Below are 26,402 nucleotides of genomic sequence, written 5' to 3' on the forward strand. Positions count from 1 at the left end.
CCAAAATCTCCCATAGGTGTTCAACTGGGTTGAGATCTGGTAACCGTGAAGGCCATAGCATAATGATTCACATAATCAGTGTCCTGTGGATGGGTTAGTGTCCTGTGGATGGGTTAGGGTTAGTGTCCTGTGGATGGGTTAGGGTTAGTGTCCTGTGGATGGGTTAGGGTTAGTGTCCTGTGGATGGGTTAGGGTTAGTGTCCTGTGGATGGGTTAGGGTTAGTGTCCTGTGGATGGGTTAGTGTCCTGTGGATGGGAGGGTCCGGGAGGGTCATCAAAGAGAAGCCGCCTATTCTCAGTCCTTGCCCCACAATGGTGGAATGAACTACCCACCCCAGTTAGGACAGCCGAATCCCGTCCAATCTTTCGCTGTCGACTAAAGACGCACTTCTTCAACCATTATCTGAAATTAAAAAAAAAAAAAAAAATCTAACCCTAACTAACCTTACTGTCATGCACATGTCCTAATAAACTAACCTACACTGTAACACGCAACACTTTGATGAATATTGTTACTCAGCTGATAGAGTTGTATCCTTTCTGATGACCTGTCGTACAGAACTTGTAAGTCGCTTTGGATAAAAGCGTCAGCTAAATGTAAGTGTCCTGTGGATGGGTTAGGGTTAGTGTCCTGTGGATGGGTTAGGGTTAGTGTCCTGTGGATGGGTTAGGGTTAGTGTCCTGTGGATGGGTTAGGGTTAGTGTCCTGTGGATGGGTAGGGTTCGTGTCCTGTGGATGGATTAGTGTCCTGTGGATGGGGTAGGGTTAGTGTCCTGTGGATGGATTAGTGTCCTGTGGATGGGTTAGGGTTAGTGTCCTGTGGATGGGTTAGGGTTGGTGTCCTGTGGATGGGTTAGTGTTAGTGTCCTGTGGATGGGTTAGTGTTAGTGTCCTGTGGATGGGTTAGTGTTAGTGTCCTGTGGATGGGTTAGTGTCCTGTGGATGGGTTAGTGTCCTGTGGATGGGTTTGTTAGTGTCCTGTGGATGGGTTAGTGTTAGTGTCCTGTGGATGGCTTAGGGTTAGTGTCCTGTGGATGGGTTAGTGTCCTGTGGATGGGTTAGTGTCCTGTGGATGGGATAGGGTTAGTGTCCTGTGGATGGGTTAGGGTTAGTGTCCTGTGGATGGGTTAGGGTTCGTGTCCTGTGGATGGGTTACGGTTAGTGTCCTGTGGATGGGTTAGTGTCCTGTGGATGGGAGGGTCATCAAAGAGAAGCCACCTATTCTCAGTCCTTGCCCCACAATGGTGGAATAATTTACCCACCCCAGTTAGGACAGCCGAATCCCGTCCAATCTTTCGATGTCGACTAAAGACGCACTTCTTCAACCATTATCTGAAAAAAAAATCGAACCCTAACTAACCTTACTGTCATGCACCTAATAAACTAACCTACACTGTAACACGCAACACTTTGATGCATATTGTTACTCAGCTGATAGAGTTGTATCCTTTCTGATGACCTGTCGTACAGAACTTGTAAGTCGCTTTGGATAAAAGTGTCAGCTAAATGACTAAATGTAAATGTTAGGGTTAGTGTCCTGTGGATGGGTTAGGGTTAGTGTCCTGTGGATGGGTTAGTGTCCTGTGGATGGGTAGGGTTAGTGTCCTGTGGGTGGGTTAGTGTCCTGTGGATGGGTTAGTGTCCTGTGGATGGGTTAGTGTCCTGTGGATGGGTTAGGGTTAGTGTCCTGTTGGTGGGTTAGTGTCCTGTGGGTGGGTTAGTGTCCTGTGGATGGGTTAGGGTTAGTGTCCTGTTGGTGTGTTAGTGTCCTGTGGATGGGTTAGTGTCCTGTGGATGGGTTAGTGTCCTGTGGATGGGTTAGGGTTAGCGTCCTGTTGGTGGGTTAGGGTTAGTGTCCTGTGGATGGGTTAGTGTTAGTGTCCTGTGGATGGGTTAGGGTTAGTGTCCTGTGGATGGGTTAGGGTTAGTGTCCTGTGGATGGGTTAGGGTTAGTGTCCTGTGGATGAGTTTGTGTCCTGTGGATAGGTTAGGGTTCGTGTCCTGTGGATGGGTTAGGGTTAGTGTCCTGTGCATGGGTTAGTGTCCTGTGGATGGGTTAGGGTTAGTGTCCTGTGGATGAGTTAGGGTTAGTGTCCTGTGGATGGGTTAGGGTTAGTGTCCTGTGGATCGGTTAGGGTTCGTGTCCTGTGGATAGGTTAGGGTTTGTGTCCTGTGGATGGGTTAGGGTTAGTGTCCTGTGCATGGGTTAGTGTCCTGTGGATGGGTTAGGGTTAGTGTCCTGTGGATGGGTTAGGGTTAGTGTCCTGTGGATGGGTTAGGGTTAGTGTCCTGTGGATGGGTTAGGGTTAGTGTCCTGTGGATGGGTTAGTGTCCTGTGGATGGGAGGATCCGGGAGAGTCATCAAAGAGAAGCCGCCTATTCTCAGTCCTTGCCCCACAATGGTGGAATGAACTACCCACCCCAGTTAGGACAGCCGAATCCCGTCCAATCTTTCGCTGTCGACTAAAGACGCACTTCTTCAACCATTATCTGAAATAAAATAAAAAAAATAAAAATAAAAATCTAACCCTAACTAACCTTACTGTCATGCACATGTCCTAATAAACTAACCTACACTGTAACACGCAACACTTTGATGAATATTGTTACTCAGCTGATAGAGTTATATCCTTTCTGATGACCTGTCGTACAGAACTTGTAAGTCGCTTTGGATAAAAGCGTCAGCTAAATGTAAATGTAAGTGTCCTGTGGATGGGTTAGGGTTAGTGTCCTGTGGATGGGTTAGGGTTAGTGTCCTGTGGATGGGTTAGGGTTAGTGTCCTGTGGATGGGTTAGGGTTAGTGTCCTGTGGATGGGTAGGGTTCGTGTCCTGTGGATGGATTAGTGTCCTGTGGATGGGGTAGGGTTAGTGTCCTGTGGATGGGTTAGGGTTGGTGTCCTGTGGATGGGTTAGTGTTAGTGTCCTGTGGATGGGTTAGTGTTAGTGTCCTGTGGATGGGTTAGTGTTAGTGTCCTGTGGATGGGTTAGGGTTAGTGTCCTGTGGATGGGTTAGTGTCCTGTGGATGGGTTTGTTAGTGTCCTGTGGATGGGTTAGGGTTAGTGTCCTGTGGATGGGTTAGTGTCCTGTGGATGGGTTAGTGTCCTGTGGATGGGGTAGGGTTAGTGTCCTGTGGATGGGTTAGGGTTAGTGTCCTGTGGATGGGTTAGGGTTCGTGTCCTGTGGATGGGTTACGGTTAGTGTCCTGTGGATGGGTTAGTGTCCTGTGGATGGGAGGGTCATCAAAGAGAAGCCGCCTATTCTCAGTCCTTGCCCCACAATGGTGGAATGAATTACCCACCCCAGTTAGGACAGCCGAATCCCGTCCAATCTTTCGATGTCGACTAAAGACGCACTTCTTCAACCATTATCTGAAAAAAAGAAAAAAAAATCTAACCCTAACTAACCTTACTGTCATGCACCTAATAAACTAACCTACACTGTAACACGCAACACTTTGATGCATATTGTTACTCAGCTGATAGAGTTGTATCCTTTCTGATGACCTGTTGTACAGAACTTGTAAGTCGCTTTGGATAAAAGTGTCAGCTAAATGACTAAATGTAAATGTTAGGGTTAGTGTCCTGTGGATGGGTTAGGGTTAGTGTCCTGTGGATGGGTTAGTGTCCTGTGGATGGGTAGGGTTAGTGTCCTGTGGGTGGGTTAGTGTCCTGTGGATGGGTTAGTGTCCTGTGGATGGGTTAGTGTCCTGTGGATGGGTTAGGGTTAGTGTCCTGTTGGTGTGTTAGTGTCCTGTGGATGGGTTAGTGTCCTGTGGATGGGTTAGTGTCCTGTGGATGGGTTAGGGTTAGTGTCCTGTTGGTGGGTTAGGGTTAGTGTCCTGTGGATGGGTTAGGGTTAGTGTCCTGTTGGTGGGTTAGGGTTAGTGTCCTGTGGATGGGTTAGGGTTAGTGTCCTGTAGATGGGTTAGTGTCCTGTGGATGGGTTAGGGTTAGTGTCCTGTGGATGGGTTAGTGTTAGTGTCCTGTGGATGGGTTAGGGTTAGTGTCCTGTGGATGGGTTAGGGTTAGTGTCCTGTGGATGGGTTAGGGTTAGTGTCCTGTGGATGAGTTTGTGTCCTGTGGATAGGTTAGGGTTCGTGTCCTGTGGATGGGTTAGGGTTAGTGTCCTGTGCATGGGTTAGTGTCCTGTGCATGGGTTAGTGTCCTGTGGATGGGTTAGGGTTAGTGTCCTGTGGATGGGTTAGGGTTAGTGTCCTGTGGATGAGTTTGTGTCCTGTGGATAGGTTAGGGTTCGTGTCCTGTGGATGGGTTAGGGTTAGTGTCCTGTGCATGGGTTAGTGTCCTGTGGATGGGTTAGGGTTAGTGTCCTGTGGATGGGTTAGGGTTAGTGTCCTGTGGATGGGTTAGGGTTAGTGTCCTGTGGATGGGTTAGGGTTAGTGTCCTGTGGATGGGTTAGTGTCCTGTGGATGGGAGGATCCGGGAGAGTCACCAAAGAGAAGCCGCCTATTCTCAGTCCTTGCCCCACAATGGTGGAATGAACTACCCACCCCAGTTAGGACAGCCGAATCCCGTCCAATCTTTCGCTGTCGACTAAAGACGCACTTCTTCAACCATTATCTGAAATTAAAAAAAATAAAAATCTAACCCTAACTAACCTTACTGTCATGCACATGTCCTAATAAACTAACCTACACTGTAACACGCAACACTTTGATGAATATTGTTACTCAGCTGATAAGAGTTGTATCCTTTCTGATGACCTGTCGTACAGAACTTGTAAGTCACTTTGGATAAAAGTGTCAGCTAAATGACTAAATGTAAATGTTAGGGTTAGTGTCCTGTGGATGGGTTAGGGTTAGTGTCCTGTGGATGGGTTAGTGTCCTGTGGATGGGTAGGGTTTGTGTCCTGTGGATGGATTAGTGTCCTGTGGATGGGTTAGGGTTAGTGTCCTGTGGATGGGTTAGGGTTAGTGTCCTGTGGATGGGGTAGTGTCCTGTGGATGGGTTAGTGTCCTGTGGATGGGTTAGGGTTAGTGTCCTGTTGGTGGGTTAGTGTCCTGTGGGTGGGTTAGTGTTAGTGTCCTGTGGATGGGTTAGTGTCCTGTGGATGGGTTAGGGTTAGTGTCCTGTGGATGGGGTAGTGTCCTGTGGATGGGTTAGTGTTAGTGTCCTGTGGATGGGTTAGTGTCCTGTGGATGGGTTAGTGTTAGTGTCCTGTGGATGGGTTAGTGTCCTGTGGATGGGTTAGGGTTAGTTTAGTGTCCTGTGGATGGGGTAGTGTCCTGTGGATGGGGTAGTGTCCTGTGGATGGGGTAGTGTCCTGTGGATGGGTTAGTGTCCTGTGGATGGGTTAGGGTTAGTGTCCTGTTGGTGGGTTAGGGTTAGTGTCCTGTGGATGGGGGCGTTGTCATCCTGGAAGAGACTAGAGCCATATGAAATCCGTTTAAATTTTTTTCCAAATTCCATAATTTTTTTTTCCCAATTCAGTTTTTTACGTTTTAATATTTCAGAATTCTGTATTTTGCTTTGTACGCTCATTTTACCATCAGAAATAGTGTCTAATAAGTGGGAATGAATAAATGTCCACAATTTAATAAGATATAACAGTCCATTTAATAGGGCTGTCTTAAATACTTCGAAGCTTCGTTCGATGGGCATGGGATTCGAATATGAAAATTAAATTTGATGTTGTCAACGAATATTCTATATTGAAAGTAATAATCAACTTGTAATTTTTTTTTAAATAATAACCTGTTCCACCCCACGGGGACGGTACCGACCCCTTTTTGACATTATTATCATATATTAATATTTTTATGAGTGATGCAATAAATTAACGTTTTTAAAATCAAACGTTTTCAAGTATTATTATCACTACTATGTCACAAATACATGTAGAATGTAAAACGTTAGGTTGGCAATAGTTTAGCAATAGGTTAAAAGTGAGTTTATATCATTTTAATTTTTTTTTTCAACTCGCGTTTTTGACCCGGAAGCGGAAATGAAAATGTTGAACGATCAGAATTGGAATCTTTTTGCGGCCATTTTCAAGAGGACCTCGCTAGCTATCTGCCAGTGTTGAAATTTCACCAAACTACACTTCCTGTGGTCCGCTATGGTCGTTCAAAGTTCGGCGTTCTGAATGAATCATATCAATAATTGTTATGATTCGCGATAATAAGCTACAAAAGGTAACGTTTTTGACAAATATTGAAACGCAGTCAGTTTCTCCACACTATTGTAATCATGTAGGAATAATTAGATCTGAAATTAGTTACAAAATGATTACACTGTGGGAGAAATAAAAAAGTACAGTCGATTACATTAAATATCAGTATATGTTATTATGCACGCCTGGTGATACTATATCCAAATTGAACTCGGCCATTTGAAAGATACTATATGTATATATATATAAATGTGCGAATTGGCTATAATAAGGTAATGTATAAGCATATATTCTATATTCTATAATAATATTTCAAATTGCATTGGTCCGGATGGGAGAATTCAGTACTGTATATACAAAACCTTCAATTTGATCATATTCCCTTTATTAATTTCCTTAGATCTTTTGTACACATGATCTCAAGAGGGTACTGAATGAGCTCAGTGGCAGTTTTTTAAGTTTGGTCATTATTATCATGGTTTTATTCACTGTCAAAGATGAAAAGAAAAATCATAATTCATATTTTCCTTTGTTTCATCAGAATTTAAGCAAGCCTAGTAATAGACACAATATTTCTGACACTGAGAATACATTCATTGAGGTCCATAGATGTTCCTAGATACCAAGAATATGTAAATAGCCCTTGTAGAAGTGGAGCAATATTCCATTTACCTAGGTATACATTTTTACTGATTTTCACGTGGGTTAGGGTTAGTGTCCTGTGGATGGGTTAGGGTTAGTGTCCTGTGGATGGGTTAGGGTTAGTGTCCTGTGGATGAGTTTGTGTCCTGTGGATAGGTTAGGGTTTGTGTCCTGTGGATGGGTTAGGGTTAGTGTCCTGTGCATGGGTTAGTGTCCTGTGGATGGGTTAGGGTTAGTGTCCTGTGGATGGGTTAGGGTTAGTGTCCTGTGGATGGGTTAGGGTTAGTGTCCTGTGGATGGGTTAGGGTTAGTGTCCTGTGGATGGGTTAGGGTTAGTGTCCTGTGGATGGGTTAGTGTCCTGTGGATGGGAGGATCCGGGAGAGTCACCAAAGAGAAGCCGCCTATTCTCAGTCCTTGCCCCACAATGGTGGAATGAACTACCCACCCCAGTTAGGACAGCCGAATCCCGTCCAATCTTTCGCTGTCGACTAAAGACGCACTTCTTCAACCATTATCTGAAATTAAAAAAAATAAAAATCTAACCCTAACTAACCTTACTGTCATGCACATGTCCTAATAAACTAACCTACACTGTAACACGCAACACTTTGATGAATATTGTTACTCAGCTGATAAGAGTTGTATCCTTTCTGATGACCTGTCGTACAGAACTTGTAAGTCACTTTGGATAAAAGTGTCAGCTAAATGACTAAATGTAAATGTTAGGGTTAGTGTCCTGTGGATGGGTTAGGGTTAGTGTCCTGTGGATGGGTTAGTGTCCTGTGGATGGGTAGGGTTTGTGTCCTGTGGATGGATTAGTGTCCTGTGGATGGGTTAGGGTTAGTGTCCTGTGGATGGGTTAGGGTTAGTGTCCTGTGGATGGGGTAGTGTCCTGTGGATGGGTTAGTGTCCTGTGGATGGGTTAGGGTTAGTGTCCTGTTGGTGGGTTAGTGTCCTGTGGGTGGGTTAGTGTTAGTGTCCTGTGGATGGGTTAGTGTCCTGTGGATGGGTTAGGGTCAGGGGAGGAAATTAGGCCACTTTACTCGCCAAATGCGAGTATTTTTTACGTTTGGCGAGTGATTCATGAAGACCACTCGCCAGTCTGGCGAGTATACAAAAAAATAAAACATTCTGCAATCACTGCACTGGCAAACGGTGCGCGTCTTCTGAGTGTTCGCTTTAGTTGACAGTGCCACGAGAGCACTGCACAAGACCACCCGCGGACATATAATGTTTAATAAACGTTTGCGCAGTACTGCCCAACCCGCGGACATATAATAATAAAAGTCCCGCGGTACTACTAGGCTAGCCATCAGGAGCACTCGCAAACAGATAACGTTAAACACAGCAGAAGATGGAAAACAGACAGACTGACCAACGGGGAACTGCATCCAACCCTAGTACAACCATCGAGTATAAGTTACTAAGGACACATTTAAATCACAGAGGTGTAATGTTGTCTACTGGAACTGTATACAGTGGTTAGCTTCTAGTTAGCGTTATATAGCTGCTTGCTAGCTAACGTTAGCCCCGTGTGCTCAAAGCAGCCAGCTAGGTGTATCTGTTATGACTATAATGTTTCCGAAAAAGCACCGGACTACGACGTAAGGTTAGACATTTTATTTCATGCTCAAAAGCCCCTGGCTTGCACATCGCAGTCACGAAAGGGGCTAGCTCAACCAGTGCACTGTGCACAACCACAACGTCAACAGCACACCAACCCAACTGACGTTACCACAACACTTGACGGTACTACTTCACAGCACTGTCGTAAGACCACCGTGCTGTCTTAAAGGCACAGTGTGCCTACCCAGATGCATACACAACATTGACGCGGCTTGAAAGAAGATTACAAAGAAGTAATTATCACAATTAGCGATTTTTTTGTCTGGTAAAAAATCTGTTTGGCTGGTAAAAAAAAATCAGATACTCGCCAGTTGGCTGGTAAGCCAAAAAGTTAGTTTCCTCCCCTGGTTAGGGTTAGTGTCCTGTGGATGGGGTAGTGTCCTGTGGATGGGTTAGTGTTAGTGTCCTGTGGATGGGTTAGTGTCCTGTGGATGGGTTAGTGTTAGTGTCCTGTGGATGGGTTAGTGTCCTGTGGATGGGTTAGGGTTAGTGTCCTGTGGATGGGGTAGTGTCCTGTGGATGGGTTAGTGTCCTGTGGATGGGTTAGTGTCCTGTGGATGGGTTAGGGTTAGTGTCCTGTTGGTGGGTTAGGGTTAGTGTCCTGTGGATGGGGGCGTTGTCATCCTGGAAGAGACTAGAGCCATATGAAATCCGTTTAAATTTTTTTCCAAATTCCATATTTTTTTTTTCCAAATTCAGTTTTTTACGTTTTAATATTTCAGAATTCTGTATTTTGCTTTGTACGCTCATTTTACCATCAGAAATAGTGTCTAATAAGTGGGAATGAATAAATGTCCACAATTTAATAAGATATAACAGTCCATTTAATAGGGCTGTCTTAAATACTTCGAAGCTTCGTTCGATGGGCATGGGATTCGAATATGAAAATTAAATTTGATTATTAAAAAATATAAAAATATAAATGATATATATATATTTTTTTGCAAAATCAACTCTGCCTCTCTTTGTTAATTACAACAAGCAATGCTGTTTGTTATTTAAGATGAGGTCGGACTCGGCACTGACAGATTTGTGCTGCTTTTATAAAGCCTCAAATGACGGCTTACAATATTTCATGAAAGCAAAGTGTTTTGTTTGTCTAAGATTTAAAAAGGTTTAAACTTTACAGCACTGACAAAGTTGAACAAAGTGCTGTACAAGTCCCACAACATTAAAAATAAATAAATAAAAAATTATATATATATACAGTTGATTCCATTTTTATTGCTCAATTCCGCGATTCCGTCCGCGATTCCGTGATCGCGGATTTCATATGGCTCTAGAAGAGACCCCTCCCATCAGGATAGTGACAGGATTGTGACTGAAACTCCTGCCATCCGTGCCCCAATAATGAACCCTGTTTCAAAGTCACTTAGAGGTCATCTGGGTCTGCTCAGCGTTTCTATACAGGCCACAGAGCATGACAGGATGTTAAAGTGTGTGGGGTGCAGTAACACCAGTGTGGAATAGGGGTGTAACGGTACACAAAAACCACGGTACGGTACGTACCTCGGTTTTGAAGTCAAGGTTCGGTACGGGTTTTCGGTACAGTGGGGGAAAGTTTGGCTTTCCATGTTCCACTCAGGGTTGATGTAGTGTGCAGTAACTAATTGTACTTGAAGGGCTGTCAACGAATATTCTATATTGAAAGTAATAATCAACTTGTAATTTTTTTTTAAATAATAATTATATTAGATTGTGAAAAAAACAGCCCCCGGTGGGCGGTCGTTAGTGGTTAACATACCGTTGTATTCGTTCGGTACACTACACAGCCATTCGGTACGGTCCGGTACACACTGAAACGGTTCGGTACAGATACGTGTACCTTTACACCCCTAGTGTGGAAGCATCTGCCTTCCTTATGTTTCTCTACTCCTTTTATTCAGGGTTTTCCTTCGATTCTGAAAAAGAATAATAAAATAAATTGCATTACATCTTTGCAGGGGTTTGAATATTTCATATCTTTCCTTTTAGGTTTTCAGGAAAAAGGGGGGAAAACAGCACTTCAATTCGCAGAGGGATGGCTGAGGACAGGCTCCAGGCTTCCTCATATCTCCGAGGCATGCGTTCTGGTGTATATATATATCGATATCAGTCATTCTTCTTCTTCTGTTGCTAATTAGTGCAGTTTCCGGTGAGGTCGTCTGTGTCCAACCGGGCCGCGTTGTTCTCCTCAGCGCTGCAGCTTTTGCCGAGGAGGATATTCTGGTTCATGAGTCAATCCTCCAAGCTGCTGTGAAGGAGCCAAGATATCAAGATCACTCTGTGTGGTGAAGGTGGTGTTAAGCTCAATGCTGATGGTTCTGTGGTGAAGGTGCTATTAAGGTCAACACTGATGGTTCTGTGATGAAGGTGGTGTTAAGCTCAATGCTGATGGTTCTGTGATGAAGGTGGAATTAAGGTCAACACTGATGGTTCTGTGATGAAGGTGGAATTAAGGTCAACACTGATGGTTCTGTGGTGAAGGTGGTATTAAGGTCAACACTGATGGTTCTGTGATGAAGGTGGTGTTAAGGTCAACGCTGATGGTTCTGTGATGAAGGTGGTATTAAGGTCAACACTGATGGTTCTGTGATGAAGGTGGTGTTAAGCTCAACACTGATGGTTCTGTGATGAAGGTGGTATTAAGCTCAACACTGATGGTTCTGTGATGAAGGTGGTGTTAAGCTCAATGCTGATGGTTCTGTGGTGAAGGTGGTGTTAAGCTCAATGCTGATGGTTCTGTGATGAAGGTGGTATTAAGGTCAACACTGATGGTTCTGTGATGAAGGTGGTATTAAGGTCAACACTGATGGTTCTGTGATGAAGGTGGTGTTAAGCTCAATGCTGATGGTTCTGTGATGAAGGTGGTATTAAGGTCAACACTGATGGTTCTGTGATGAAGGTGGTATTAAGGTCAACACTGATGGTTCTGTGATGAAGGTGGTGTTAAGCTCAACACTGATGGTTCTGTGATGAAGGTGGTGTTAAGGTCAACACTGATGGTTCTGTGATGAAGGTGGTATTAAGGTCAACACTGATGGTTCTGTGATGAAGGTGGTGTTAAGGTCAACACTGATGGTTCTGTGATGAAGGTGGTGTTAAGGTCAACACTGATGGTTCTGTGATGAAGGTGGTGTTAAGGTCGACGCTGATGGTTCTGTGATGAAGGTGGTGTTAAGGTCGACGCTGATGGTTCTGTGATGAAGGTGGTGTTAGGTGGTGTCCTCCGTGGAACCTTCTGTAAATCTGTAGCTTTGGTTCATAATCCTTTTTGCTTTGGTTATGACTAGCAGATGAGGGAAGAAATGGGGATGAGGGGAGGAGAGGATACGTAAAGGAGAGGAGAGAAGAAAATGGGGGTGATGAGATGAGGGGGGAGGAGAGATTAATGAGGAGAGGATGCTGGGTGTAACAACAGCACCCTGGATACACTGCTGGGTGTAACGACGGCACCCTGGATACACTGCTGGGTGTAACAACAGCACCCTGGGATACACTGCTGGGTGTAACAGCACCCTGGATACACTGCTGGGTGTAACAACAGCACCATGGATACACTGCTGGGTGTAACAACAACAGCACCCTGGAAACACTGCTGGGTGAGAAACCAGAGCGTTGGGCTCATTATGTTGCGGCCCGTCAACAGCGCTGCCTTTCGGGTGTTTTTTCTTTCCTCCCCCGATCGCCAGATCTCCGTTCCGCGCCGCTCTGCTCCCTTTGATTACGGTCAAAAGGCGGTGGAACGGGCCTCATCCCCTGCCTCTCTTGGCTGGTTTCCAAATGCTCAGCAGGCGATACGGCCGACATGACGCTGCTCGGCCCTCTAGACAGAAACGCAGCCCTCCGCAGCAGCTGCTCCGCTCGCAGGGGGAGGACTAGTGGATCTGTCCCAGGGCTCGTCCCACGTGTGGTGTGTGTGCGCGTGTGTGTGTGCCTGTGTGTGTCTGTGTGTGTGTGTGTGTGTGTGCGCGCCTGTGTATGCTTCTGACTCATGGCCTGCTGTCACATCTCTGTTCATCTCTACTGTAATAAGGAAGTAGCGGAGAAAGGTCGACCGCCCCACTCGCTGAGAAGCGACCAGCCTGAAGGTGACTGATCACTCCTCACCATGAGGCGGGTTAGAGGTTTGATTCCCGTTGGGATCTGCGTGTACTAAAAAATATATAATAATAATAATAATAATAATAATAATAATAATAATAATAATAATAATAATAATAATAATAATAATAATAATAATAATAATAATAATAATAATAAAACACCCACAGCTATTCGGTAGGGCTGCTCGGTTATGGCAAGCATCATAATTGCTATTATTTTGGGTCAATATATTGAAGTTGTGATTATTTAACACGATTTACTTGATTTTGGAAGCATTTATTGAACTTAAATAAAAAATATTGTAACAAGCTTGATAATAATAAACAAACCTGTTCAGCTATAAAGAATGAGAGTACTGGAACAGTGTTAAATTCAAAGTGTTGTATTAACCAAAAAGAGGATCAAAATAAATGGGGCACCCCATAGCAACGTATGGTACAACAAAAATCATCTCAAACCAATAAGAACGGTCCTGTCAGCTTTACAGTCCATTAGCCCCAACATAAATGTTACCATGTATGTTTACCATGTATAATGTACCGTGTATGATGTTACCATGTATGTTTACCATGTAGGTTTACCGTGTATAATGTTACCATGCCTATGTTACCATGTATGTTTACCATGTATAATGTACCGTGTATGATGTTACCATGTATGTTTACCATGTATGTTTACCATGTATAATGTACCGTGTATGATGTTACCATGTATGTTTACCATGTATGTTTACCGTGTATAATGTTACCATGCCTATGTTACCATGTATGTTTACCATGTATAATGTACCGTGTATGATGTTACCATGTATGTTTACCATGTATGTTTACCATGTATAATGTTACCATGCCTATGTTACCATGTATGTTTACCATGTTTACCATGTATAATGTACCGTGTATAATGTTCAGGCCTACCAGACCATGCAGCCTGCATGGTAGTTAGTAGTGTCCAATAACACTCAAACCTTTGAGTGTCCAAAAGGTGATAAGTCCTGGGTTGATCCACATCTTAGAAAAGGAAAGGAAAAAGAAGTAATCCACTGGGAAGCAACACTGCAGCTGACCTGTCCTTGGTTACTGAAGAATCTTTTAGGAGGCCTGGCAAAATCCCTCCTTCCTCTCACAATAGCAGTAGCAAACAAAAACTCCATGAGGCCATGATTCCAATCCAAGATGGCCCCCTGCTGGTTGGGACCGCCCCTAACCACACCCATACCTGGAATCTTAAAGGTCAAGTGACCCAAATATGCTGACATTGGCACATCCTAACATATTGGGCCCACACTTCATTTATCAACACATTGACATCTTCTTCATAAAGTAACGCATGTTACACATCCCCCCCACCAAGCGTAGTACCACCGCCATAAAACATCGTCATGTTCTCAACATGCATGGTTTCATGGGTGGTGGGACTGCTATCCATGGCTACTCTGTAGTTCACTGACCCTAAATGTCTGAGAACTGTGGCTGGCCCTCTCCACTTTGGAGCAAGTTTTGCCATAAACATGGCCTTGGCATCAGACTGTGGGTGCAGCTTAACCCATACCTTCTCTCCTACTTGGTATGTGACAGGAGACCTCCTTCTATTGTAGCTTGGAGCTTGATGCTCCTGGGCCTGAGCCACATTTTGCTGAACTTGTTGCAGGATTTGCTGTTGCCTTTCTAACATGGAGTAGGCCTTTTGGTCCGGCTTGGGAGGCTGATATAGAAGTCGCTCCAGAGGTCCTTTCAATTTTCTTCCCAGCGCAATCTCTGCGGGAGTGAACCTAGTACTCATGGTAGGCGGTGTTGATGGCAAAGCGGAACTCGCCCAACCACAGATCCCAATCCTGATGCTGATCTTTGACGTAAGAGGCCACCATGGTCTTCAGGTTTCTGTTGACTCTCTCGGTCAAGTTAGTTTGGGGGTGGTAGCTTGTGGTCAGTTTTTTTTACTACACCCCACTGGCTCTTCTTTTAAGAGATGGCTGGTGAACTGTGGGCCCCTGTCAGATAAGAGGTACTTTGGGGTTCCCCAGCGAAGGAAGATCTCCTGTCTGAGGATATGTATTATCTTTGGTGTTTTGGAGTCTCGTAAAGGGAAGTGTTCCACCCACTTAGAACAGTAGTCTACTATAACCAGAAGATACTGATTCCCCTTCTTACTTCTGGGGAAAGGACCCATCAAGTCAATCCCCAACATCTCCCCTGGTTCGCTGACCGTGGTGGACTGAAGGAAACCCGCCGGTTTCTGACACCCAGGTTTGTACTGCTGGCATATGAGACAGTTCTTTGTATAGGCCCACACATCATTCCTGACTTGAGGCCAGTAGGCTACCTCCAGCAGTCATCATTCACATATAAGTCATTAAGAGTCTCAGCTAGCTCCTGTACAGGATCTCTCCTTGTCACAAAAGGGCCAGCCGTGAAGTCTATGAGAGCTTCAGCAAGTTCTCCCTCTCCCTGGTCTGAGGCAACCTCTTCTTGGTCTGAGGCAACCTCTTCTTCAACAATACTCCCTGGAGTAGGAGAATGCATAGATGTAGCCATGGTATAGCAACCCCAAACTAACAAAACAAAACAAAAGCTCTTAACAACAACATAGAGAATATTTTACACTTTTTTTTTTTTTTTTTTTTTTTTTTTTTTTTATAGTCCCTTCGTGGTTGCCATTTCTGTAACAAGCTTGATAATAATAAACAAACCTGTTCAGCTATAAAGAATGAGAGTACTGGAACAGTGTTAAATTCAAAGTGTTGTATTAACCAAAAAGAGGATCAAAATAAATGGGGCACCCCATAGCAACGTATGGTACAACAAAAATCATCTCAAACCAATAAGAACGGTCCTGTCAGCTTTACAGTCCATTAGCCCCAACATAAATGTTACCATGTATGTTTACCATGTATAATGTACCGTGTATGATGTTACCATGTATGTTTACCATGTAGGTTTACCGTGTATAATGTTACCATGCCTATGTTACCATGTATGTTTACCATGTATGTTTACCATGTATAATGTACCGTGCATGATGTTACCATGTATGTTTACCATGTATGTTTACCATGTATAATGTACCGTGTATGATGTTACCATGTATGTTTACCATGTATGTTTACCGTGTATAATGTTACCATGCCTATGTTACCATGTATGTTTACCATGTATGTTTACCATGTATAATGTACCGTGTATGATGTTACCATGTATGTTTACCATGTATGTTTACCGTGTATAATGTTACCATGCCTATGTTTACCATGTATGTTTACCATGTATAATGTACCGTGTATAATGTTCAGGCCTACCAGACCATGCAGCCTGCATGGTAGTTAGTAGTGTCCAATAACACTCAAACCTTTGAGTGTCCAAAAGGTGATAAGTCCTGGGTTGATCCACATCTTAGAAAAGGAAAGGAAAAAGAAGTAATCCACTGGGAAGCAACACTGCAGCTGACCTGTCCTTGGTTACTGAAGAATCTTTTAGGAGGCCTGGCAAAATCCCTCCTTCCTCTCACAATAGCAGTAGCAAACAAAAACTCCATGAGGCCATGATTCCAATCCAAGATGGCCCCCTGCTGGTTGGGACCGCCCCTAACCACACCCATACCTGGAATCTTAAAGGTCAAGTGACCCAAATATGCTGACATTGGCACATCCTAACATATTGGGCCCACACTTCATTTATCAACACATTGACATCTTCTTCATAAAGTAACGCATGTTACAATATAATGATAAAGACTTTTTTAACAGTGGATTTCCTCTTAAATATAATTCAACTGAAAAACAAAAACATGACCAGACTAAAAGTCGATGATCTTGTTTTCATAATCCGTTGGAAGCCAAAATCGTAATAGAAAATACAATTTGATGAATTGCCCAGCCCTAGTAGTCGGTACAGTGTAATGCTGCTCACTGTAACTCTGGGAGGGGGAGTCATGTTTTGAAGCAAATAACACTATCAGCATGGGTATGGGCGGGTTCATTTTCCATTGATGGGGATTTGATTGGCTGTTTTTAAATACAGTGCGGCCGCAGGATTAATAACGTTAACGTTAGTTCGGCCAGAGAAACAAATAATACTAATTAAAATGGTTGGACTTGCGAGATTTGTACTTTGTACTTTGTAGGTCTGCATTTTAAATGTAAGGAGTAAAAAGTGTGTTTTTTTTCTCTGAAATGTAATTGAGTAAAAGTACAAGTATGAAAACCTAATAATACTTGAGTAAAGTACAAATCCCCAAAAACAGTACTTAAGTATTGTAACAAAGTACAATTACTCAAGTACTTTATACCCCTGCTCACAGGTTTGATTCCAGGTGGAGCAGCCCATACTTAACCAATTTTCAAACAGACCTACAGTAAGCTATTTGGTTGTCTTTTTAAAGGAACACGCCAACATTATGGGAAATGCACTTACCGTCTTCTCCAGAGTCTCACAAGAAGATAAATACCAATTTCCTCTCTGTGCGTTCAGTAGAAAGCTATCTGGCTAGCCTAGCTTAATTTAAAACTCTGGGAGAGCTAGGCTAGTGGTCCGTATCCGCTTCCATGCATTTCTGCTAAGCTAGGCTAGCTTGCAGCAGCCGGATAGCTTTCTACTGAACGCACAAAGAGGAGATTGGTGTCTTATCTTCTTGTCCGACTCTGGAGAAGACGGTAAACGCATTTCATGTTGCCGTGTTCCTTTTAAAGCTGCACTGTGCAACTCTGCAAAGACAGATGACTCACAAGGCGGCCATTTCAATGCCCCACGACATGACATTAACAGTGAGCTTCGCTTGGTGATTTGATGCGTTTCAGAGCTCTGCTGACACGTACTGAGGACACGTACTGCTGACACATACTGATGTTGACGTTATACTTCTGACACGTACTGATGTTACACTTCTGTCACGTACTGATGTTACACTTCTGTCACGTACTGATGTTACACTTCTGACATGTACTGATGTTACACTTCTGTCACGTACTGATGTTACACTTCTGTCACGTACTGATGTTGACGTTACACTTCTGTCACATACTGATGTTGACGTTACACGTCTGTCACATACTGATGTTGACGTTACACTTCTGTCACATACTGATGTTGACGTTACACTTCTGTCACATACTGATGTTGACGTTACACTTCTGTCATGTACTGATGTTACACTTCTGACATGTACTGATGTTGACGTTACACTTCTGTCATGTACTGATGTTGACGTTACACTTCTGTCACGTACTGATGTTACACTTCTGACACGTACTGATGTTACACTTCTGACATGTACTGATGTTACACTCTGACATGTACTGATGTTACACTTCTGACATGTACTGATGTTACACTTCTGACACGTACTTATGTTACACTTCTGACACGTACTGATGTTACACTTCTGTCACGTACTGATGTTACACTTCTGACACGTACTGATGTTACACTTCTGACACGTACTGATGTTGATGTTACACTTCTGACATGTACTGATGTTGACGTTACACTTCTGACATGTACTGATGTTGACGTTACACTTCTGACATGTACTGATGTTGACGTTACACTTCTGACACGTACTGATGTTGACGTTACACGTCTGACATGTACTGATGTTGACGTTACACTTCTGACACGTACTGATGTTGACGTTACACTTCTGACACGTACTGATGTTGACGTTACACTTCTGACATGTACTGATGTTGACGTTACACTTCTGTCACGTACTGATGTTGACGTTACACTTCTGACATGTACTGATGTTGACGTTACACTTCTGACATGTACTGATGTTAACGTTACAATTCCTGACATGTACTGATGTTACACTTCTGACATGTACTGATGTTACACTTCTGACATGTACTGATGTTGACGTTACACTTCTGTCACGTACTGATGTTACACTTCTGACACGTACTGATGTTGACGTTACACTTCACTCTGCTGACACGTACTGCCGGAAGGCAAACAGGCTTCACTCCATCATGGAGGACCAGGAGCTTTATGATGGGGGGGGGGGGAGGGGGCGTGACTCTGTTGCTTCTATACTTTAAGCAAGTGGCTTGTCCTTCCGCGTTCCCGTTTTGCGCTCTGATTGGCCACGCACGTTTCTGGTCATGTGACGTGCGCCAATCGTGGGACGGCACGTTTTTGGACGGTTAAGCTTAGGCACTCTTTCGAAGTTGGTTAAGGTTAGAGTTTGTCTTAGAGCATGACGATAGAACGCCTGCCCTGATTCCAAACTCTAACCTTAACCAACTGCGAAAGAGTCGCCTAAGCTTAACCAGTGATAAACTAGGCGTTAGGTAGTTTGCAGGCTGTTAGACCCGGAAATAGGCGCAGAACTTGCCGTCCCACGATTGGCGCACATGTCACATGACCAGAAACGTGCGTGGCCAATCAGAGCGCAAAACGGGAACGTGGAAGGACAAGCCACTTGCTTAAAAGCATAGACGCGACTCTGTTCGCTTGATCGCTCTCTCTCTCTCTCTCTCTCTTTCTCTCTGCTCCTCTTTTCTCTCTCCTCTCTTTACTCATCTCCTCTTTCCAGGGGGTAAAGAGGAAGCTAATTTGTTTTTTTTTATCCACTTTTTCTCCCATTTTCTTCTCCCATCCCAATTTTCGTATCATCCAATTCAACCCTCCCCTGTCTTTGAACGCTGTTTCATGCCTCCCACAAGCCGGCTGCAATGTGGACTAAGTCATACATAGCACGAGTCCCCTCCGATACTCGAGGTAACAGCAGTCGCATCTTTCCACCTGCGCGGCTCGATCTTTCAGCGTCTGGGGTCTGGGCTTTGGAGGGGCCCCGCCCCCGTCGCTTCCTGATTCTACTGCGCAGGCGCACCAACCGACCTGTAGGAGTCGCTGTTCACAACGCCCGATCCCCACCCATCAGTTTCCCTCCCCCTAATACTGCCAATGTGTATTAGTGCGGACGACCAGCTAAACTGAAAGCAATGGAGCGCTGGGAGAGGAAGCTAATTTGTATATGAGAAAATGCACACACAAATATATATAAATATATAATTATTTTCTGTGCTCCCATGGCTGGCTGTACTGAACACCCAAGCCCATAACGTAACAAGACGAATAAGTCCGATTTCATTTGATGATCCTTTGAACTATTCAATATTTCATCATAGCTGTGACAAGAAAATTTACAAAGTATTTAACACCAACCACTTTGAAAGAAGTCATCCAGGCTCTGGTTTTATCACATCTTTGAGTACGGTCCGGTCATAATGGTCATCAGCAGCAAAAACATATATACAGAAACTACAAATAGCTAAAAACAAGGCTGCCAGACTAGCTCTCCACTGTTCAAAGCTGATTGATTGATTGATTGATTGAAAACTTTATTAACAGATTGCAGAATGGGTACAGTACAGTACAGCTCAATACATACAATTGTTAAGGGGATGCAGACCAGACTTTCGTCTTGTTTACATCAGAGTCCCCCATTTTCAATTCATCGTGGGGGGGGGGGGGGAACTGTACATTGGAGGTGGTTGGGTGGGGGGGGGGGGGGGGGGGGGTTGGGTAGGAGGGGTGGGTGGGGGACACTGTACAACTGTACAAACAAAACTGTACATTGGAATATTGACAAGACCATACTTGGTAATTTACTGTACATTGGAGGGGGTTGTGTTAGGACATTTACAGGGGCCAGTTTCGAATTGCAGTCTCCCGTAGGTGTTTTTTGAGAGTGTTTTTGAAAGTGGGTAGTGATTCACATTCCTTTACAGCTTTGGGTAGGGCGTTCCACATTGATGTGGCATAATTGCGAAACGTGTTTAGTCCCTTGTTTGAGCCGAATCTGGGTTTAACATGATTTGTGGAGCTCCCTCTGGTGTTGTGATCGTGGTATTCACTGACCTTTGGGAAGTATTTTGACATGTACATGGGTACCTTGGTCGTGTAGTGTATCTTGTAGACCAGGCCCATTGCAAGTTGCTGTACTCTGTCGTCTACTCTAAGCCATCCTAAGTTGTCAAAGTGGGCAGGGGTGAGGTGGGTTCTAGGAGTAAGGTCAAGCAGTAGTCTGACCAGTTTGTTTTGAGATGTTTGTAATTTTGTTTTTAGCTCCTTTGAGGTGCTTTGGTACCATGAGGTGCAAGCATAGTCGTAGTACCCTTGAATGAGTGCTCCTGCCAGAGTCTTCAGGGTATTCTTGTTTACCAGTGAGGAGATCCGGTACAAGAATCGAGTTTGTTGGTTGACTTTTTTTATTACATTGGATGCCATTTTGTCACAGGAAAGATTTGCCTCTAGGATGCTCACTAATATTGGAGTTATGCACCGAAATGTATCATAGCTTCCGCTTGAGAAACATCTGCAATCTCGTCTCATTACTTTTCTCAGAAATGTTCAAGTTGTCGAAAAACCACAGTATTTTTATGATGAAATAGTTTACATAAGAGAAGAACATGACCATATGACCAGACAAGCTACGTCAGGCCATCTACTGGCACCTAAACTCACAAATCTACTCAAATCGTTTCAGTTTACTTACAGAGCTATCATGGAATGGAACTCATTGCCAAGCTACTTCGCTGAAATAGAATCCAAAACTACGTTCAAGAAAGTATTTTAAATACCATCTACTAACGAGCATGCACTGAACCCTTATGGCATAGCGGTGAAAACCAATTGACTGTTAATTGTATTTATGTTGATGGCAGTGAGTGCTGCTCAGGAAGCACTATTTATTTAATTTTAATACTTTATACTAATAAGTATCTTGTACAATGTCATCCTTAACTGAGGATGAGATTGTTGTTAATGATGTTGATAATGATGTAATTGATGATGTAATTGATGTTGATAATGATGTAATGTCGGACCCCAGGAAGAATAGCTTTTGTCAAGTGCAAAAGCGAATGGGGATCCTAAATAAACATAAACCGGTAACAGTCGGTAGTGTGATCGTAAAGGGTTAACCTTCTGTAGTGTGGCAGTGAAGTGAACGGGTTAAGCTGCTTTGTTTACAAAGTACGTCTGTGTGTCCGTGGTTACTGCTGTATGTAACTGACCCCTCGAACAGGGCACCCGTCTCCCTGCACCTGTCTCCCTCCCTCTAAACCTGCACCTGTCTCCCTCCCTCTAACCCTGCACCCGTCTCCCTGCACCTGTCTCCCTCCCTCTAACCCTGCACCCGTCTCCCTGCACCTGTCTCCCTCCCTCTAACCCTGCACCTGTCTCCCTGCACCTGTCTCCCTCCCTCTAACCCTGCACCTGTCTCCCTGCACCTGTCTCCCTCCCTCTAACCCTGCACCTGTCTCCCTCCCTCTAACCCTGCACCTGTCTCCCTCCCTCTAACCCTGCACCTGTCTCCCTGCACCTGTCTCCCTCCCTCTAACCCTGCACCTGTCTCCCTGCACCTGTCTCCCTCCCTCTAACCCTGCACCTGTCTCCCTGCACCTGTCTCCCTCCCTCTAACCCTGCACCTGTCTCCCTCCCTCTAACCCTGCACCTGTCTCCCTGCACCTGTCTCCCTCCCTCTAACCCTGCACCTGTCTCCCTCCCTCTAACCCTGCACCTGTCTCCCTCCCTCTAACCCTGCACCTGTCTCCCTCTCCCTCCTTCCAGACCAGTGAAGAAGAAGCCAGAGCCCACTGACTTCAGTCTGATGAAACAGTCGCAGAAACGCAAGTTCCTGTAAGATGCTCCTCTCCTTTTCTCTACCCTTCGCTCCTCGTCTCCTCTCTTCTCTCCTCTCCTCTCCTTTTTATCTCTTTTTTCTTTTCTTTCTCATCTCTTTTCTCCTCCTCTTTTCTCTTTCAACTCTCCTCTTCACCCTTCTCCTCTTCTCTCTTTTCTTTCCTCTTTTTTATCTCCTCTCCTTTTTTCTTTTCTCTCCTTTCCTCTTTTCTCTCTGCTCCTCGCCTCTCTTTTCTCTACTCTTCTCTCCTCTCTGCTCCTCTCTTCTCTTTTATCTACTCTTCTCTCTTTCCACTCTCCTCTCCACTATTTTCTCTCCTTTCTATCTCCTCTCCTTTCTTTTCCCTCTCTCCTCTCCTCTCCCCCCTCCTCCATTCATTCAAATGTATAGTGTGACCATTTGGCTGAGGTCCTAAAGCCCCTCAGCTAATGCAAACAGAATAAGAAGTGAACATCATGTGTCCCCATCATCACGTCAACTAGCTGCTAATATGTAGTTTCATCACAACAGATGGAGCCCAAAGCTTTAATTAAGACGTCAGCTGTTCTCTCACATTTTCCAAATGCCTACTGCTGCAAACAATAATAATGCAAACAATTAAAAAATATATATTTTAAGCCTTGTTCCCATAGCAACATAAATGTAAACACATCCATGACAATACTGCACGGTCAGCGTTGAGTTAGCAGTAAAAAGAAAAAATATATAATTTTTTAGTGATTTAGTTATTTTCTCCCCGGTCGCAGGGAAACTGAGAGCAGCCGGTTCAGCGAGGCGGTGAGGAGCCTGGCCTCCACGTCCAACCCCCTGGCCGACATCGGGGAGCAGCTGAGGAAGAGGATGAGGCAGGAAGAGGAGCAGGGCCCTGGCTAGGCCGGCCGGCCGGAGGAGCCCGCAGTCAGACGGAGCCGAGTTAGCTCGCAAGAGACGTTATCCACCCCCCCCACCCGACCCCCACCCTGGGTTTATAGGGGGGGAGTTCTGATGCCCCATCCACCCAACACCCCCACCCTACGCCCTCACCCTCGCTTCTAAAGGGGAAGCCTTCCACCGATGCCTGGCACCTGCCAAAATACAGGGTCCCTCCTATGGTCATGAACACGCCTGGAAAAGTGGTGGTGTTGGGAGAGAATAAAATTCCAGGCATGGAAAAATTGTGGATAATGGTAGATGTCCAAAAAGATTTGGAAAATATCAAACAAATTTGAACAAAATCTTCTCTGTAATGTGAGGTTTGACTGTAGTTACCTTTGACGGAATAAAAAGTCCTTTATAACAAATGTTTCTGATTTACACAATGAGGTTGTAGCTCCGCCCATACGAGACCTGGGACATTGAAGGCAACTATCCGACCAAGTAAAAAGTGAAAGTTATCACCGACTAGGGCTGTCAACTAATATTCTATATTCGAATTTATAATTGTTCAAAAATAAACATACATTCGATTGTAAAAATGTATATTCGAATTGTGTGAATTGTTTTATTTTAAGAACATTTTGGATAAATTTTTTTATTTTTAATTAAATTTTTTTTACATTAAACAAGACAACACAATACAGTAATAACAACAATAAACAGAACTTCACAGGAAATGGTAACAACAACAACAATAACGACAAGGGAAATAACACAATAAAACAAAACATAAAAATGTAATTGTGTTACCACAGACACAGACATTTTTTATTAATTTTTTGTATTTTATTTTTTTATTATTTTTTAAACAAACATATAAACAAACATGACAACACACGATAAGATATACAAGCATTAATTGTCAGGGCACATCCAATGAGATCACATTTTAGTTAGTTGTCTTATATAAGATATACCCCTAATACCTGTTATCTAAAAAACCTACACACATATGCTATTGCTATATTTTTATTTATTTTTTATAAATATGCCCAACAATAGATATTCGAATATCATCCTTTTTTTAGAAGGAATATTCTAATGTAATTTTTGGCCAATTTTGACAGCCCTATCACTGACACATCTTGGAGTCGTATAAATCATGTTATACGTATATGATGTAGTCATGGAATTTGATCTGTAGGAACCCTGAAAATGCCTACCAGTTTTTAAGGTGTTTTTGAATTCAGCTTCCCTGTGGCCAGAGGTGAGTGAACGGATGGAACCACAGTTGATGTGTGTAGCCTGTGTTTTTGTTTTTGTAGCCAAGGCGCAAATCTACTTTTCCTAGGCAATAATAAATTGTGCTATGTTCAAAACACCACTTTTACATTGTAGTGATTCTTCGTCTCATCGTTTATTATGTTGTATGTACAGTGCAGTACATGTTTTATGTGTACCTACCTACTGTTGACGGTCCCCGTCATCAAGTGGATGATAGGCAAATTAACTTAAAGGTGCTATAGATCAATTAATTAATACTTTTTTTTGGGTGGGGGGGGGGGGGGTACTTTTAACAATGCAATGCAACTATAAACTGTCGTACAAATGCATTTGGTTTGAGTTATCGAGTTAAAGAGTTGGGATGTGTGATGTCATTATGATGTCACATATTCCAGGAAATATTAAATGCGGCTCAGTGAACTGATAAAAACGAGGAACTGGAAATCATTGACTGTATTTGATTGATATTAGGGCTGGGGGAAAAAATACATTGGTAATGTTTACAAACGCTAATAAAACACACCTATATTCCGGTTTACAGTGGGTTAAGACGCTTCCAAAAGGTTTAATTTCCATCTAGAAGTTTAGAATCTTAATTTAAGTGTATGAATATACTCCACATTGATGTGTTAAAATCAATTAATGTATATATACATAAGCAGAGTATGAAGCTGTTTGCCTGCTGATGGTACATAACATGTAATACGCCTTTTTTGTAAGCTCTTTAATGGGTCACACCATTACAACACATAATTATAGTCCATTTTAACTGCATGCCTCAAGCGGAGTTTTACCGACCAGTAGAATCAACAACAATGCTTGTGTTTGCTGTACGAACCACAGCCGCCTCTGCTCTGTCTTGAGGTGTACATCAGAACGCTCTGCTCTGTCTTGGGGTGTACATCAGAACGCTCTGCTCTGTCTTGGGGTGTACATCGGAACGCTCTGCTCTGTCTTGGGGTGTACATCAGAACGCTCTGCTCTGTCTTGAGGTGTACATCAGAACGCTCTGCTCTGTCTTGGGGTGTACATCAGAACGCTCTGCTCTGTCTTGGGGTGTACATCAGAACGCTCTGCTCGGTCTTGGGGTGTACATCAGAACGCTCTGCTCTGTCTTGAGGTGTACATCAGAACGCTCTGCTGCTCTGTCTTGGGGTGTACATCAGAACGCTCTGCTCTGTCTTGGGGTGTACATCAGAACGCTCTGCTCTGTCTTGGGGTGTACATCAGAACGCTCTGCTCTGTCTTGGGGTGTACATCGGAACGCTCTGCTCGGTCTTGGGGTGTACATCAGAACGCTCTGCTCTGTCTTGGGGTGTACATCAGAACGCTCTGCTCTGTCTTGGGGTGTACATCAGAACGCTCTGCTCTGTCTTGGGGTGTACACAGGGGAGGAAACTAACTTCTTGGCTTACCAGCCAACTGGCGAGTATCTGATTTTTTTTACCAGCCAAACAGATTTTTTACCAGACAAAAAAAACCGCGAATTGTGATAATTACTTCTTTGTATGTCAAGCCGCGTCAATGTTGTGTATGCATCTGGGTAGGCACACTGTGCCTTTAAGACAGCACGGTGGTCTTACGAGTTACGACAGTGCTGTGAAGTACCGTCAAGTGTTGTGGTAACGTCAGTTGGGTTGGTGTGCTGTTGTGCACAGTGCACTGGTTGAGCTAGCCCCTTTCGTGACTGCGATGTGCAAGCCAGGGGCTTTTGAGCATGAAATAAAATGTCTAACCTTACATCGTAGTCCGGTGCTTTTTTGGAAACATTATAGTCATAACAGATACACCTAGCTGGCTGCTTTGAGCACACGGGGCTAACGTTAGCTAGCAAGCAGCTATAGCTAAAACGCTAACTAGAAGCTAACCACTGTATACAGTTCCAGTAGACTAACATTACACCTCTGTGATTTAAATGTGTCCTTAGTAACTTATACTCGAGGGTTGTACTAGGGTTGGATGCAGTTCCCCGTTGGTCAGTCTGTCTGTTTTCCATCTTCTGCTGTGTTTAACGTTATCTGTTTGCGAGTGCTCCTGATGGCTAGCCTAGTACCGCGGGACTTTTATTATTATATGTCCGCGGGTTGGCCAGTACTGCACAAACGTTTATTAAACATTATATGTCCGCGG

The 26,402-nt window shown here is 43.9% G+C and overlaps 1 protein-coding gene across 1 annotated transcript in view; it reads left to right on the top strand.

The window, feature by feature from the left end:
• The window catches only part of slx9 (SLX9 ribosome biogenesis factor), a 125,744-nt gene extending 101,375 nt beyond the window's left edge, over nt 1-24,369 (top strand). The window contains exons 5-6 of the mRNA XM_084323990.1: nt 22,061-22,129; nt 22,880-24,369. Coding sequence (XP_084180116.1) covers nt 22,061-22,129; nt 22,880-23,006 — 196 coding nt within the window. The 3' untranslated portion in view covers nt 23,007-24,369. The remainder of the gene's footprint in view (nt 1-22,060; nt 22,130-22,879) is intronic.
• Nucleotides 24,370-26,402: the final 2,033 nt, after the last annotated feature.

This window comes from Notolepis coatsorum (assembly GCF_963971535.1).
Source record: "Notolepis coatsorum genome assembly, chromosome: 1".
Classification (NCBI taxonomy): Eukaryota; Metazoa; Chordata; class Actinopteri; order Aulopiformes; family Paralepididae; genus Notolepis; species Notolepis coatsorum.